The 17579-nt window shown below is 43.8% G+C and overlaps 1 protein-coding gene across 2 annotated transcripts; it reads left to right on the top strand.

The window, feature by feature from the left end:
- The first annotated feature begins 3768 nt into the window (after nt 1-3768).
- dync2li1 (dynein, cytoplasmic 2, light intermediate chain 1) lies at nt 3769-11787 on the top strand. Of its 2 annotated transcripts, none has more exons than XM_029648459.2 (13): nt 3769-3908; nt 4130-4262; nt 4924-4958; nt 5053-5122; nt 5206-5294; nt 5423-5618; nt 5724-5792; nt 7725-7802; nt 9211-9290; nt 9447-9517; nt 9649-9746; nt 9846-9941; nt 10741-11787. In XM_029648459.2, the coding sequence occupies exons 1-13, from the start codon at nt 3895-3897 to the stop codon at nt 10801-10803; spliced, it is 1092 nt and encodes a 363-aa protein (XP_029504319.1). In that variant the 5' UTR covers nt 3769-3894; the 3' UTR covers nt 10804-11787. The 2 variants fall into 2 exon arrangements, with proteins under 2 accessions (XP_029504319.1, XP_029504318.1); XM_029648458.2 differs by having other exon boundaries at nt 4127-4262.
- Nucleotides 11788-17579: the final 5792 nt, after the last annotated feature.

Genomic DNA, 17579 nt, shown 5'->3' with positions numbered 1-17579 from the left:
GTTACAGATCCATACAGCTATAGGGGCCTCCATCCTACTAAACTACACTGTAGCAGTTACAGATCCATACAGCTATAGGGGCCTCCATCCTACTAAACTACACTGTAGCAGTTACAGATCCATACAGCTATAGGGGCCTCCATCCTACTAAACTACACTGTGGCAGTTACAGATCCATACAGCTATAGGGGCCTCCATCTTACTAAACTACACTGTGGCAGTTACAGATCCATACAGCTATAGGGGCCTCCATCCTACTAAACTACACTGTAGCAGTTACAGATCCATACAGCTATAGGGGCCTCCATCCTACTAAACTACACTGTAGCAGTTACAGATCCATACAGCTATAGGGGCCTCCATCCTACTAAACTACACTGTAGCAGTTACAGATCCATACAGCTATAGGGGCCTCCATCCTACTAAACTACACTGTGGCAGTTACAGATCCATACAGCTATAGGGGCCTCCATCCTACTAAACTACACTGTAGCAGTTCCAGTTCCATACAGCTATAGGGGCCTCCATCCTACTAAACTACACTGTGGCAGTTACAGATCCATACAGCTATAGGGGCCTCCATCCTACTAAACTACACTGTGGCAGTTACAGATCCATACAGCTATAGGGGCCTCCATCCTACTAAACTACACTGTGGCAGTTACAGATCCATACAGCTATAGGGGCCTCCATCCTACTAAACTACACTGTAGCAGTTACAGATCCATACAGCTATAGGGGCCTCCATCCTACTAAACTACACTGTAGCAGTTACAGATCCATACAGCTATAGGGGCCTCCATGCGACCAAACTACACTTCCCTAGTTACGCTTAGACACAGGTGTTCATTACATGCTAGATAGCTAATTAGCACAGGTGGTCGTCTCTTGTCTTCCGTCTGTTTTCTGGAGATTTGGCTGTATGGGAACACTAACCATAATCGCTATCAAGGTGTGTCACCTTTTTTAAACTTTTAATAGATTTTTTTTATTTCTCGCTGATATGAAAGATAAGGTCCTTATGCTTCTAAAATCGTACATCCTTCCATCACCAAAAAGTACAGAATTACTGTGGATCATCCTGTAAATTATGTTTTTCATCTAACGCACATATGTCAGAGTCAAGGCCCGCGGGCCACATCCGGCCCGCAAGAAGGTTTTTTACGGCCCCTGGGATGATCTTGATTTATTATTAGAACCTGGCCGCAGCAAGCCGGCACAGCATTTCCCACAATGCAAAGGTGGCCTCCGAGCAGTAGGCTGCTTCATTTCAATATTTATTGGCACAGCAGTCGTCAGCATCACAGTAAAATTAACTTTCAGATACCCATCAAAAATGGCAAAACGGAAGGTGGATACTGAGAACCGGGGGTTTCAAACAAGGTGGGAGTCGGAGTATATGTTCACGAAGGTAGCTGGAAAACCTGTGTGTCTTCTGTGTGGAGAAAGTGTGGCGGTACTGAAAGAGTATAATCTGAGACGACATTATGAAACGAAACACGCGGACAAAAACAAGAATATGGACATGGAACAAAGGCTACAAAGGCAGAGGAATTAAAACGAGGCCTCAAATCTCGACAGGCTCTGTTCAAAAAAGCCAAATCACAAGGCCAGGCTGCTGTCAAGGCCAGTTTTATTTTGGCAGAAGAGATCGCTAAATCAGCCCGGCCATTTACGGAGGGGATTTCATCAAAAACTGCATGATTAAAGTTTGTGACGAAGTTTGCCCAGAAAAAAGGCAACTCTTTTTAAATGTGAGTCTGAGCAGAAACACCATTGCCGAGAGAGTAGACCAGTTGTCCATCAATCTAAAAGAGCAGCTTGTGAAAAAGGGAAAAGATTTTATTGCATATTCCTTGGCTGTGGATGAGAGCACCGACATTTCTGACATTGCCCAGTTGTCAATTTTCATCCGCGGAGTGGACTCCAACCTAAGCGTGACAGAGGAGTTTTTGGCTTTACGTCCTATGCATGGCACAACATCGGGGCATGATTTGTATGAAGAGGTGTCAAGATGTGTAAATGAGATGGAGCTGCCTTGGGAAAAACTCGTGGGTTTGACAACCGACGGAGCACCTGCGATGTGTGGACACAGGAGCGGACTGGTGGCGAAGATACGGGGAAAAGATGCAAGAGGAAAAGACAGGTGAGCTGACAGCTTATCATTGTATCATACACCAGGAAGCGTTGTGCGGTAAAGCCTTGAAAATGGAGCATGTAATGAGCATCATCACGCGCACAGTTAACTTTATCAGAGCCAAAGGTTTGAATCAGCCAGTTCAAGGCATTTCTGACGGAGTTAGAAACGGAGCATGGTGATTTGCCTTATCACACAGAGGTGCGATGGCTAAGCCAGGAAAGGTGCTTCAAAGATGTTTCGAGCTTCGTGAGGAGATTTGTCTGTTCTTGGACAGCAAAGGGAAAGACACAACACAACTCCGAGACGAAATGTTTCTGTGTGAAATGGCTTTTCTGTGTGACATTACGAGTCATCTGAATGCAATAAACTTGCAGCTGCAGGGTCGGGATCGTGTCATCTCTGATATGTACAGTACAGTGAAGGCATTTAAAACCAAACTGACTCTGTGGGAGACGCAGATGCGGAAAAGAAAATTTGAGCCACTTTCCCAGCTGCCAGACCATGAAAGAGAAACCACGAGCACACAGTTGGCTGATAAAATAGGTATGCTTGCCGCTGACTTTCGACGCCGATTTGCTGACTTTGAAGCACAAAAAAGCAGGTTGGAACTGCTCGGTAACCCATTTGCTGTTGACGTGGAAAGCTCACCACCAAACCTCCAAATGGAGTTGATTGACCTCGATGCAATGATGCACTGAGGGCAAAATATGCGGCAGTGGGTGCTGGCCGTTTCCTCCCGGCACAATGCCCCAGCTGCGCATCCAGGCTGCTCAAACGTTGTCTATGTTTGGCAGCACATACCTGTGTGAACAACTGTTTTCTTTGATGAACCTGAACAAAACATCACACAGAAGTCGACTTACTGCTGAACACCTCCACTCAATTCTGAGGATTTCTTCAGCTCAGACGAACATTGATGAACTTGTGGAAAAGATGGGACACCACCAAGTATCACCCTCAACCTCAAACAAGTGAACATTACTGTGCAATCACATATTTAGGTTTTTACTCAGTTCAAGTTTAAAAGTTAAAATTTAATATTTGTTTTCACTGCATGTTACTTCTCCTTAAACAAAGTGTTGTTTTTGATTAATAGATTTTTGCACTTTATTTTTTTGTATTTCAATCCAATTATATTTTAAAAATATTTCAGTTGAGTGGATGATAGAAAATTGCTATTATTGTTTTTTCTTTTGAAGTAAATTTAGCCCACTTTTGCTAAAATAGAAAATATAGTCTACTGATGGTGCCTTGAATACCGGTTTCTTTCATTTAATGTTCATGTTATGGGGATATTTATATAAAGGAAATTTGTCTTTTGTGTCTGTTGAAAATTAAAGATTACTGACAGAGCCATAAGAAAATATTGCTTTATTTATCTGATCATATTGTAATATATTTGTTAGGTTTTCAGTAGGTTCAATTAGGTTCACTAGACTATATGCGTCATTTAAAAAATGTTCAATGAACATTCGAACAGTCCGGCCCTCGTCTTGTAGCTGATTTTTTTATTTGGCCCTCCGTCCATTTGACTTTGACACCCCTGATCTAACGTTAGTCTCTGACTCTTGAAACTACCTTTCCCACAAACCCTTTGGGCAAAGTGCTAAAATCCATCATCGAACTGCGACGTTGCCCAGCGCAACGTTTACTGATCCGAGGCGACTGACATGTAAACGTCAAGCTGGACCTTCATATTTTCAAACAACGGGGCAATCAAACTCAAGTCTTTACATTTAATTTAAAGGTAGTCAATGCCAAAGATAAGGTATGATCTTGTTTGCCACTTTGGTCTTCCAATTTTGCATGTTTTTCCTAAACTAACGTTAGCTAACTAGCTAGTAGCAGCAGAGGACGGGGGGGTTTGCTAGTTACCAGTATATTTGATATAATGTTAGCTAGCTACCCAGCTATTAACAACATTGTTTTGGACGACAACAAACTATCAGAATGAACAAATAAGGTTACATCGTAACGTTTGTCTAGTAGTGACACGCTATGGGAGTTGGCCTCTGCGGAGGTTCAGAGTCGGGAGGACGGGACAGGAGGGGAGGAGGATGGCGGAGTTGATCCAGTGTCACTCAACGAGAGAACCGTGTTCTTCATTGGGAATAAAGCAGGGGTAAGCTGTAGCCATCTTTATGACTGTGTGTCTGGAGAAACTAGCTAACAGTCCTCCTAATAGTGAGATCCGGGTTCTCTAAATTTGGTCCTGGAGAGCTACTGGGTGTGAAGGCTTTGGTTCCAGCACAGCAGTAACCTACAAATGAATTTTATGTGTCACATACACATGGTTAGCAGATGTTAATGCGAGTGTAACGAAATGCTTGTTCTTCTAGTTCCAACAGTGCAGTAATAGCTAACAATTCCCCAACAACTACCTAATACACACAAATCTAAAGTGGTGAATGAGAATATGTACATGTAATTATATGAATGAGCGATGGCCGAGCGGCATAGGCAAGGTGCAACAGATGGTATGTATTACAGTATATGCATGTGATATGAGTAATGTACGATATGTAAACATTATTAAAGTGGCAATATTTACAGTGCATTGTATAAAGTGACTAGTGATCCATTTCTTAAAGTGGCCAGTGATTGGGTCTCAATGTAGGCAGCAGCCTCTCTGAGTTAGTGATTGCTGTTTAGCAGTCTGATGGCCTTGAGATAGGCCTGGCGTCGATGCACCTGTACTGACCTCGCCTTCTGGATGGTAGCGGTGTGAACAGGCAGTGGCTCGGGTGGTTGATATCCTTGATAATCATATTCCCCCCTCTTAGGGTAAAACTACAATTTTGCTCCGGTGCCTCGACAGGTGAGTTTATTCTCAGTACCACTGATGTATTTTTATAGTAAGATACTAGTATAGCTGTCTCTAGTAGTGTGAATGATATGTTGTTCTCTTCTAGGGATGAACCACCTAAACCAACTCTAGCGTTGGAGTACACCTTTGGTAGACGGGCGCGAGGACACAACACTGTATGACCCCGCTTTCATTTGTACAATTCCAGGGAGCTGATGGTGTGTGATTATCAGTCTGACCTGTTGTTCTCCTCCTCCAGCCCAAAGACATAGCTCACCTGTGGGAGCTGGGAGGAGGTACCTCCCTATCAGACCTGGTTCAGATCCCCATCACTGCTCAGAATGTCAGGTCAGTCCCAGTCCCACCACCTAAACTGCTTCTTAAATGAGTAGTTCATCACATGACCTCTTCTCTAAAGCCACTCTGCAGAGATATTGTGCTAATGAAAGTAAAGAGGTCTGTGTGTGATTTCTCAGGTCTCTGTCTGTGGTGCTGGTTCTGGACCTGTCCAAGCCCAATGCTCTATGGGGAACCATGGAGAGGCTGCTTCAGACAACACGGACCCAGGTGGAGAAAGCTTGCTCCAAGCCACAAAGGACAGTAGAGTCCAAAGCTGGGTCCAAGCAGCAGGCCCAGAACAGACCCCTAATGGTCCTCCCTAAAGACTACCCGGTAAGACAACTTTTTCTAGTAGTTATGATTTTTTTTAAAGCACAGCATTATTAATGTAAAAGGAGTCTTTGCTACATAGGATATTAACTCTGAGTCTCTCAACAGGACAGAGAGCTGATCAACCCCTTCCCAGTTCCACTGCTGATTATTGGCAGCAAGTTTGATATATTTCAGGTGAGATATGTGTTCTACTCATTTGAGAGGTATTGATATAAAAAAAAGTACACTACCGGTCAAAAGTTTTAGAACACCTACTCATTCTAGGGTTTTTCTTTATTTTGACTATTTTTTACATTGTAGAATAATAGTGAAGACATCAAAACTATGATATAACACATATGGAATCATGTGGTAACCAAAAAAAGTATTAAGCAAGTAATACATTTTGTATTTGAGATTCTTCAAATAGCCACTGCCTTTTTAAAATGTATTTTAAATTTCTCATTTATTTAACTAGGCAAGTCAGTTAAGAACAAATTCTTATTTTCAATGACGGCCTAGGAACAGTGGGTTAACTGCATTGTTCAGGGGCCAAACGACAGATTTTTACCTTGCCCTCTCGGGGATTCGATCTTGCAACCTTTGGTTACTAGTCCAACGCTCTAACCACTAGGCTACCTGCCTTGATGACAGCATTGCACACTCTTGGCATTCTCTCAACCATCTTCATGAGGTAGTCACCTGGAATGCATTTCAATTAACAGGTGTGCCAACTTAAAAGGTCATTTGTGGAATGTATTTCCTTCTTAATGCTCTTGAGCCAATCAGTTGTGTTGTGACAAGGTAGGGGGGTATAGAGAAGGTAGCCCTATTTGGTAAAAGACCAAGTACATATTATGGTAAGAATATCTCAAATAAGCAAAGAAAATGAAAGTCCATCATTACTTTAAGACATGAAGGTCAGTCAATACAGAAAATGTCAAGAACTTTTACATTTCTTCAAGTACAGTTGCAAAAACCATCAAGCGCTGTGATGAAACTGTCTCTTATGAGGACCACCACAGGAATGGAAGACCCAGTTACCTCTGCTGGAGAGGATACGTTCATTAGAGTTACCAGCCTCAGAAATTGCAGCCCAAATAAATGCTTTACAGAGTTCAAGTAAGACGCATCTCAACATCAACTGTTCAGAGGAGACTGTGTGAATCAGGCCTTCATGGTCAAATTTCTACAAAGAAACCACTACTAAAGGACACCAATAAGAAGAAGAGATTTCCTTGGGCCAAGAAACACGAGCAATGGACATTAGACTGGTGGAAATGTGTCCTTTGGTCTGGAGTCCAAATGGTATCTTTTTGGTTACAACCTCCGTGTCTTTGTGAGACGTGGCGGAACGGATGATCTCTACATGTGTATTTCCCACTGTAAACCATGGAGGAGGAGGTGTGGTGGTGCTTTGCTGATGACTTATGTGATTTATTTAGAATTCAAGGCACACTTAACCAGCATGGCTACCACAGCATTCTGCAGTGATACGCCATCCCATCTGGTTTTGGCTTAGTGGAACTATCATTTGTTTTTCAACAGGACAATGACCCAACACATCTCCAGGCAGTGTAAGGGCTATTTTACCAAGAAGGGGAGTGATGGAGTGCTGCATCAGATGACCTGGCCTCCGCAATCCGCCAACCTCAACCAAATTGAGATGGTTTGGGATGAGCCGCAGAGTGAAGGAAAAGTAGCCAACAAGTGCTCAGCATATGTGGAAACTCCTTCAAGACTGTTGGGAAAGCATTCCAGGTGAAGCTGGTTGAGAGAATGCCAAAAGTGTGCAAAGCTGTCATCAAGACAAAGGTTGGCTATTTGAAGAATCTCATATAAAATATATTTTGATTTGTTTAACACTTTTTATGTCACTACATGATTCCATATGTGATATTTCATAGTTTTGATGTCTTCAGTATTATTCTACAATGTAGAAAATGTTAAAGAAATGTAAGAAAAAACGTTGAATGAATAGGTGTTCTAAAACTTTTGACTGAGTGTATATTCACCCTGAAGAATGTAGTTGTTGGATTTGTGTTTACAATTGTTGGCTATTTCTGTTGATTTCTGTTTTTGTGGAAAAGTTAGCGAATGTGACTGATAAATGCATTTTCTTTGTAGGACTTTGACTCTGAGAAGAGGAAAGTGATCTGCAAGACCCTTCGGTTTATTTCTCATTACTACGCAGCTTCTTTAATTGTAAGAACCGTAGGCCTCATAGTCAATCACAGTTGCCAATGTGCCTATGCATATCAGTATTTCACTGTAGGCTATATCAAACAAGTATCTCAAATGCTATGTTTGAGTGATAGTATCGTTTCATTACACAATATGTTCTGTTCTCTCTGCCTCACCATTGTTCCCTCCTTTCACCTGTCTATTATCTACCTCACCATCTGTCCATCCTTTCACCTGTCTGTCCTCTCTGCCTCACCATTGTTCCTTCCTTTCACCTGTCTATTATCTACCTCACCATCTGTCCATCCTTTCACCTGTCTATTATCTACCTCACCATCTGTCCATCCTTTCACCTGTCTATTATCTACCTCACCATCTGTCCATCCTTTCACCTGTCTATTATCTACCTCACCATCTGTCCATCCTTTCACCTGTCTATTATCTACCTCACCATCTGTCCATCCTTTCACCTGTCTATTATCTACCTCACCATCTGTTCATCCTTTCACCTGTCTGTTCTCTCTGCCTCACCATCTGTCCATCCTTTCACCTGTCTATTATCTACCTCACCATCTGTCCATCCTTTCACCTGTCTATTATCTACCTCACCATCTGTCCATCCTTTCACCTGTCTGTTCTCTCTGCCTCACCATTGTTCCCTCCTTTCACCTGTCTATTATCTACCTCACCATTGTTCCCTCCTTTCACCTGTCTATTATCTACCTCACCATCTGTCCATCCTTTCACCTGTCTATTATCTACCTCACCATCTGTCCATCCTTTCACCTGTCTGTTCTCTCTGCCTCACCATTGTTCCCTCCTTTCACCTGTCTATTATCTACCTCACCATCTGTCCATCCTTTCACCTGTCTATTATCTACCTCACCATCTGTCCATCCTTTCACCTGTCTATTATCTACCTCACCATCTGTCCATCCTTTCACCTGTCTGTTCTCTCTGCTTCACCATTGTTCCCTCCTTTCACCTGTCTATTATCTACCTCACCATCTGTCCATCCTTTCACCTGTCTGTTCTCTCTGCTTCACCATTGTTCCCTCCTTTCACCTGTCTATTATCTACCTCACCATCTGTCCATCCTTTCACCTGTCTGTTCTCTCTGCTTCACCATTGTTCCCTCCTTTCACCTGTCTATTATCTACCTCACCATCTGTCCATCCTTTCACCTGTCTGTTCTCTCTGCCTCACCATTGTTCCTCCTTTCACCTGTCTATTATCTACCTCACCATCTGTCCATCCTTTCACCTGTCTGTTCTCTCTGCCTCACCGTTGTTCCCTCCTTTCACCTGTCTATTATCTACCTCACCATCTGTCCATCCTTTCACCTGTCTGTTCTCTCTGCCTCACCGTTGTTCCCTCCTTTCACCTGTCTATTATCTACCTCACCATCTGTCCATCCTTTCACCTGTAGTTTACCAGCAGCAAGTCTGAGAGCTTGATGTCCAAAACTAAGAGCTTATTCACACAACTAGGATTCGGGACAGAGAAGGGGTAAGAGCTGTTGTACCCTCCATCTGTCCATGCCACAGTTTTTACAATGCCACAATTTGTCATCATTTGAGAGGACTAGACTTAGGCCCAGTATAAATAATGTCCTCTCTCATTCAACATTAACACAGATGTACATGTTTCCTCCTATACTGACAGGAAATCTATGTCCTCTGACCTCAGTAAGCCTCTAATCATTCCTGCTGGGATGGACTCCCTCAGCCAGATAGGTGAGTTGTGTTTAGCACCCCCTTGTGGTAACAATCATTACGCCAGTGTTAAAGTGCCCTACTGTTTATCATACTGATACTGTGTGTGTGTTGTTGTAACATGACACAATTGATGTCACTCTACTTTCCAGGTTCTCCCCCAACCACAGATGTGGACATTGGGACTCTTCATGCTAAAAACCCTCTAGATCTGTGGAAGAAAGTGTTTGAGGTTGTTTTCCCTCCTGAGGTAATTCCTGCATACGGACAAATACCCTCTCATTCACACACACAGGTTGATATACATATGTGTGTGTGATACTGATCCATTATTCGTGTCGTCCACCAGAACACCAGTGACCACCACAGAGAGCTGAAGGACCCAGCCAAGGACCCCCAGTATAGTGAGCCCCAGATTGACTCCATGAGGGCCCAGAAAGACACCGTATGAACCCTGTCTTAACTCCAATGTTTCTGATCTGATTGGTCAAAAGAAAAAGTGGGAAAAAATCAGAATTGGGCTGTTTGTGTAAACGCAACCCAAGGGTTAGAAGAGTTGGCTACAGCACACACTGTATGGGTCCATGGAGATTGTCAAGATTATCTTGTTCTTCTAATCTAGCTCAAACATCTCTTGTCTTCTAGTAAGCCCAGTTACACTGCATTGCCCCGTAATAACCCTGAACTAAAGTAAACTCTGGTGTGTATCTGGCTGTAGCCAAGAGTCCAGATGATGTTTTATTGTTGCTGAATCAGATGGCACTCCCATTGGAAAGGGATCATGTGATGGGTGGAGTCAGCCAATAAGAGTTGAGAGGCTGGGGTACTGAATCCATGCCAATACACAGAATATGGATACTAAAGACTCAAACATGTACCTTGATAGATGAGTGTAGGAACCCAGACAGAGCCATTAAGTGGAACTTGCTTCAGATGCAACCTTTATAGATGGGTTTTTATGAGGTCAGAATTCAGTTCCAGGTCACACTGAGTTCATATGTTTTTACCAGCAATACTGATTGACTCTCTGTCATATACAGCATGTCAGATGTATCACCTAACTGAATCAGTCAGCTGAACCCTGAGCTCAGCATCCAGAACAGCTTTCTGTTATACAGTTTACGTTGTTTGACAGTCGCCTTGCATGGTATCCTGACATGGTTTTAACACTATAGGATAGATAAACCATCTAGAATGAACCCAAAACGCTCATGATAACATTGTGCCTTCTGTCTTTTCTACAGGAACTGGATCAGTACAAGAGAAACGCGTCCAAGTCTTGGAAAGGCCTGGAACTGGAGACCTAACTTAATGGACTCATCAGCTCTCTCAGCCAATGAGATCAAAAGAACAGAATGTTCTAAAGCACAGACCGACTTCAGCCATGGCAGACACCTATCTACTCATTTAATAAACCGTACAGACTTCAGCCATGGCAGACACCTTTCTACTCATTTAATAAACCATACAGACTTCAGCCATGGCAGACACCTGTCTACTCATTTAATAAACCGTACAGACTTCAGCCATGGCAGACACCTGTCCAGTCATTTAATGAACCGTACAGACTTCAGCCATGGCAGACACCTGTCCAGTCATTTAATGAACCGTACAGACTTCAGCCATGGCAGACACCTGTCTACTCATTTAATAAACCGTACTGACTTCAGCCATGGCAGACACCTATCTACTCATTTAATAAACCGTACAGACTTCAGCCATGGCAGACACCTGTCTACTCATTTAATAAACCGTACAGACTTCAGCCATGGCAGACACCTGTCTACTCATTTAATAAACCGTACAGACTTCAGCCATGGCAGACACCTGTCCAGTCATTTAATGAACCGTACAGACTTCAGCCATGGCAGACACCTGTCCAGTCATTTAATGAACCGTACAGACTTCAGCCATGGCAGACACCTGTCTACTCATTTAATAAACCGTACAGACTTCAGCCATGGCAGACACCTGTCTACTCATTTAATAAACCGTACAGACTTCAACCATGGCAGACACCTGTCCAGTCATTTAATAAACCATACAGACTTCAGCCATGGCAGACACCTGTCTACTCATTTAATAAAGCGTACTGACTTCAGCCATGGCAGACACCTGTCCACTCATTTAATAAACCGTACTGACTTCAGCCATGGCAGACACCTGTCCAGTCATTTAAAACCATACAGACTTCAGCCATGGCAGACACCTGTCTACTCATTTAATAAACCGTACTGACTTCAGCCATGGCAGACACCTGTCCACTCATTTAATAAACCGTACTGACTTCAGCCATGGCAGACACCTGTCCAGTCATTTAATAAACCGTACTGACTTCAGCCATGGCAGACACCTGTCCAGTCATTTAATAAACCATACTGACTTCAGCCATGGCAGACACCTGTCCAGTCATTTAATAGACCGTACTGACTTCAGCCATGGCAGACACCTGTCCAGTCATTTAATAAACCGTACTGACTTCAGCCATGGCAGACACCTGTCCAGTCATTTAATAAACCATACAGACTTCAGCCATGGCAGACACCTGTCCAGTCAATTAATAGACCGTACTGACTTCAGCCATGGCAGACACCTGTCCAGTCAATTAATAGGCCGTACTGACTTCAGCCATGGCAGACACCTGTCCAGTCAATTAATAGACCGTACAGACTTCAGCCATGGCAGACACCTGTCCAGTCATTTAATAAACCCAGAGAACTGCTCCCATTATCATATACTGTAGAACATTTCATATCGATTGTTTTGGATTCATACAGTTGAAGTCAGAAGTTTACATACATTTTTTTATTTTTTTTATTTCACCTTTATTTAACCAGGTAGGCTAGTTGAGAACAAGTTCTCATTTGCAACTGCGACCTGGCCAAGATAAAGCATAGCAGTGTGAACAGACAACACAGAGTTACACATGGAGTAAACAATTAACAAGTCAATAACACAGTAGGGAAAAAAAAGGGGAGTCAATATACATTGTGTGCAAAAGGCATGAGGTAGGCGAATAATTACAATTTTGCAGATTAACACTGGAGTGATAAATGATCAGATGGTCATGTACAGGTAGAAATATTGGTGTGCAAAAGAGCAGAAAAGTACATAAATAAAAACAGTATGGGGATGAGGTAGGTAAAAATGGGTGGGCTATTTACCGATAGACTATGTACAGCTGCAGCGATCGGTTAGCTGCTCAGATAGCAGATGTTTGATGTTGGTGAGGGAGATAAAAGTCTCCAACTTCAGCGATTTTTGCAATTCGTTCCAGTCACAGGCAGCAGAGAACTGGAACGAAAGGCGGCCAAATGAGGTGTTGGCTTTAGGGATGATCAGTGAGATACACCTGCTGGAGCGCGTGCTACGGATGGGTGTTGCCATCGTGACCAGTGAACTGAGATAAGGCGGAGCTTTACCTAGCATGGACTTGTAGATGACCTGGAGCCAGTGGGTCTGGCGACGAGTATGTAGCGAGGGCCAGCCGACTAGAGCATACAAGTCGCAGTGGTGGGTGGTATAAGGTGCTTTAGTGACAAAACGGATGGCACTGTGATAAACTGCATCCAGTTTGCTGAGTAGAGTGTTGGAAGCAATTTTGTAGATAACATCGCCGAAGTCGAGGATCGGTAGGATAGTCAGTTTTACTAGGGTAAGTTTGGCGGCGTGAGTGAAGGAGGCTTTGTTGCGGAATAGAAAGCCGACTCTTGATTTGATTTTCGATTGGAGATGTTTGATATGAGTCTGGAAGGAGAGTTTACAGTCTAGCCAGACACCTAGGTACTTATAGATGTCCACATATTCAAGGTTGGAACCATCCAGGGTGGTGATGCTGGTCAGGTGTCTTGGTGCAGGCAGCGAACGGTTGAAAAGCATGCATTTGGTTTTACTAGCGTTTAAGAGCAGTTGGAGGCCACGGAAGGAGTGTTGTATGGCATTGAAGCTCGTTTGGAGGTTAGATAGCACAGTGTCAAAGGACGGGCCGGAAGTATATAGAATGGTGTCGTCTGCGTAGAGGTGGATCAGGGAATCGCCCGCAGCAAGAGCAACATCATTGATATATACAGAAAAAAGAGTCGGCCCGAGGATTGAACCCTGTGGCACCCCCATAGAGACTGCCAGAGGACCGGACAGCATGCCCTCCGATTTGACACACTGAACTCTGTCTGCAAAGTAATTGGTGAACCAGGCAAGGCAGTCATCCGAAAAACCGAGGCTACTGAGTCTGCCGATAAGAATATGGTGATTGACCGAGTCGAAAGCCTTGGCAAGGTCGATGAAGACGGCTGCACAGTACTGTCTTTTAGCGATGGCGGTTATGATATCGTTTAGTACCTTGAGCGTGGCTGAGGTGCACCCGTGACCGCCTCGGAAACCAGATTGCACAGCGGAGAAGGTACGTTGGGATTCGAGATGGTCAGTGACCTGTTTGTTGACTTGGCTTTCGAAGACCTTAGATAGGCAGGGCAGGATGGATATAGGTCTGTAACAGTTTGGGTCCAGGGTGTCTCCCCCTTTGAAGAGGGGGATGACTGCGGCAGCTTTCCAATCCTTGGGGATCTCAGACGATATGAAAGAGAGGTTGAACAGGCTGGTAATAGAGGTTGCGACAATGGCGGCGGATAGTTTCAGAAATAGAGGGTCCAGATTGTCAAGCCCAGCTGATTTGTACGGGTCCAGGTTTTGCAGCTCTTTCAGAACATCTGCTATCTGGATTTGGGTAAAGGAGAACCTGGAGAGGCTTGGGCGAGTAGCTGCGGGGGGGGCGGAGCTGTTGGACGAGGTTGGCGTAGCCAGGCGGAAGGCATGGCCAGCCGTTGAGAAATGCTTGTTGAAGTTTTCGATAATCATGGATTTATTGGTGGTGACCGTGTTACCTAGCCTCAGTGCAGTGGGCAGCTGGGAGGAGGTGCTCTTGTTCTCCATGGACTTCAGTGTGTCAGAACTTTTGGGAGTTGGAGCTACAGGCTGCAAACTTCTGCCTGAAGAAGCTGGCCTTAGCTTTCCTGACTGACTGCGTGTATTGGTTCCTGACTTCCCTGAACAGTTGCATATCGCGGGGACTATTCGATGCTATTGCAGTCCGCCACAGGATGTTTTTGTGCTGGTCGAGGGCAGTCAGGTCTGGAGTGAACCAAGGGCTATATCTGTTCTTAGTTCTGCAGTTTTTGAACGGAGCATGCTTATCTAAAATGGTGAGGAAGTTACTTTTAAAGAATGACCAGGCATCCTCAACTGACGGGATGACAGATCACAGAAGTCAACAAATGAGGGTGCCTGGGGACATGCAGGGCCTGGGTTTACCTCCACATCACCGGCGGAACAGAGGAGGAGTAGTATGAGGGTGCGGCTAAAGGCTATCAAAACTGGTCGCCTAGAGCGTTGGGGACAGAGAATAAAAGGAGCAGATTTCTGGGCATGGTAGAATATATTCAGGGCATAATGCGCAGACAGGGGTATGGTGGGGTGCGGGTACAGCGGAGGTAAGCCAAGGCACTGGGTGATGATGAGAGAGGTTGTATCTCTGGACATGCTGGTTGTAATGGGTGAGGTCACCGCATGTGTGGGAGGTGGGACAAAGGAGGTATCAGGGGTATGAAGAGTGGAACTAGGGGCTCCATTGTAAACTAAAACAATGATAACTAACCTGAACAACAGTATACAAGGCATATTGACATTTGAGAGAGAAATACAGCGATGCATACAGTAATCACAGGTGTTGAATTGGGAGAGCTAGCTAAAACAGTAGCTAAAACAGTAGGTGAGACAACAACAGCTAATCAGCTAGCACAACAACAGCAGGTAAAATGGCGTTGACTAGGCAGGGAGGGTCAGATTAACTACACACAGAGCCTGAGTGCGGCTGGGGCCGACAGATAAAACATAAACAAGCAGAATGGAGTACCGTGATTAAATGGACAGTCCAGCATGCATCAGCTATGTAGCCAAGTGATCAGGGTCCAGGGGGGCAGCGGTGGATGGGGCAGGGAAGCTGGACTGGCGAGTGTTATTCAGGTAATAAAAAAAAACTGTCTGGCTGTGCAAAAGGTAAAAGCCTCTAGCAGTGGCTAACAATGACTAAATAGCTTGTAGCTAGTTAGCTGGTTAGCTTCTGGAGGTTCTTGAGTGTGTTCTAAAAATTAAAAATAATAGCGATTCCGTATCACATTGGGTGAGGCAGGTTACCGGAAGGTATAAACAAATAAAAAATCGAAAAGAGAAAGTAAATATGGGTCCAGTGAGTGTTTGGGACGCGGCGATTCAGACGGTTAGCAGGCCTGTGCTAAAAAGCTAACAGTTAGTAGGCCAGGGCTAAACAAGGTAGCAGTTAGCGGACCGGGGCTAAACAAGCTAGCAGTTAGCAGGCCGAATTAGCAAGCAAGGAGATAGCAAGGGCTAGAAAGTTAGCCTTTGGGGGACGTCGCGATGGGGCGAGTCTGTTTATTCCTCTTCATGCGGTGACATCGATAGACCGGTCGTGGGTCCGGATATTGTAGCCCAGGAGTATGCTTCGGTGGTAGCACAGGAGCTCTGGCCGGGCTAGCTTCAAGCTAAGTGGGTGGAAATGCTAGCCAGGAGTAATCATCTGGGGTTGCGGTTAGCTAGATAGCTAGTTGTGAAGAATCCAGCTGAAAATGTTCCGTTTGCGCTGGGACTGATAGCTGGTAGCTAGCTGGCTAGCTTCAGTTGAGGGGTTCCGGATCCAAAGTAGATATAAATACTTTAGAAAAAAATAGCTACATTGGGTGAGGCGGGTTGCAGGAGAGTATTTAGAAGTTGAGGTTTAGCAAAATGTTTTAAAAGATATGCGAAGAAAAATATGTTAAAAAAAAAAAAAAAACGATATATACAAGGGACACGACACAAGACGTCCGACTGCTACGCCATCTAGGATCACATCGAAAGACATAGCCAAAGACATTTAAACTCAGTTTTTCACAATTCCTGATATTAGTCCCTCCTGCAGCAAAGCACTCCCACAACATGATGCTGCCATCCCTATGCTTCATTGTTGGGATGGTGTTCTTTGGCTTGCAAGCCTCCCCCTTTTTCCTCCAAAGATAATGATGGTCATTATGGCCAAACAGTTCTACTTTTGTTTCATCAGACCAGAGGACATTTCTCCAAAAAGTACAATCTTTGTCCCCACGTGCAGTTGCAAACCGTAGTCTAGCTTTTTTATGGCTGTTTTGGAGCAGTGGCTTCTTCATTTCAGAGCAGCCTTTCAGGTTATGTCGATATAGGACTTGTTTTACTGTGGATATAGATAATTGTGTACCTGTTTCCTCCAGCATCTTCACAAGGTCCTTTTGTTGTTGTTCTGGGATTGATTTGCCCTTTTCGCACCAAAGTAAGTTCATCTCTAGGAGACAAAACGTGTCTTCTTCCTGAGCGGTAGGATGGCTGCGTGGTCCCATGTTGTTTACACTTGTGTACTATTGTTTGTACAGATGAACGTGGTACCTTCAGGCATTTGGAAATTACTACCAAGGATGAACGACTTGTGGAGGTCCACAATTTATTTGCTGAGGTGATTTATTTTGAGTTTCCCATGATGTCAAGCAAAGAGGAACTGAGTTTGAAGGTAGGCCTTGAAATACATCCACAGGTACACCTACAATTGACTCAAATGATGTCAATTAGCCTATCTGAAGCTTCTAAAGCCATGACATAATTTTCTGGAATTTTCCAAACTGTTTAAAGGCACAGTCAAATTAGTGTATGTAAATTGCTGACCCACTGGAATTGTGATACAGTAAATCATACAATTATAAGTGAAATAATCTGTCTGGAAATATTTGTTGGGAAAATTACTTGTTTTAATGACTGCAACCTAAGTGTATGTAAACTTCCGACGTCAACTGTACATAGAGTTTCCTATTCATACATACAACTGTTAAAAGTAGGCTATTTTGAAAAATATTGTTTACTTGACATTTTTACAACAAGAAAGAAAAACAAATTATGTATTTTTATAATGAGATCCCAACAGATTACAACATACTGGCATGTCACTTTCTGCGAGTGTGGAAATACATTAAATATACCTTTAAGTAATAACAGCATTACAGTAGTATTA

This window comes from Oncorhynchus nerka, linkage group LG28, assembly GCF_034236695.1.
Source record: "Oncorhynchus nerka isolate Pitt River linkage group LG28, Oner_Uvic_2.0, whole genome shotgun sequence".
Classification (NCBI taxonomy): Eukaryota; Metazoa; Chordata; class Actinopteri; order Salmoniformes; family Salmonidae; genus Oncorhynchus; species Oncorhynchus nerka.
This window is presented reverse-complemented; position numbering and strand designations above follow the sequence as displayed.

Coding starts and splice junctions, on each gene's coding strand:
- dync2li1 (XM_029648458.2), top strand. Junction 5,793..7,724: donor GCAAGTTTGATATATTTCAG/GTGAGATATGTG, acceptor TTTTCTTTGTAG/GACTTTGACTCTGAGAAGAG. Junction 9,291..9,446: donor GGATTCGGGACAGAGAAGGG/GTAAGAGCTGTT, acceptor CTATACTGACAG/GAAATCTATGTCCTCTGACC.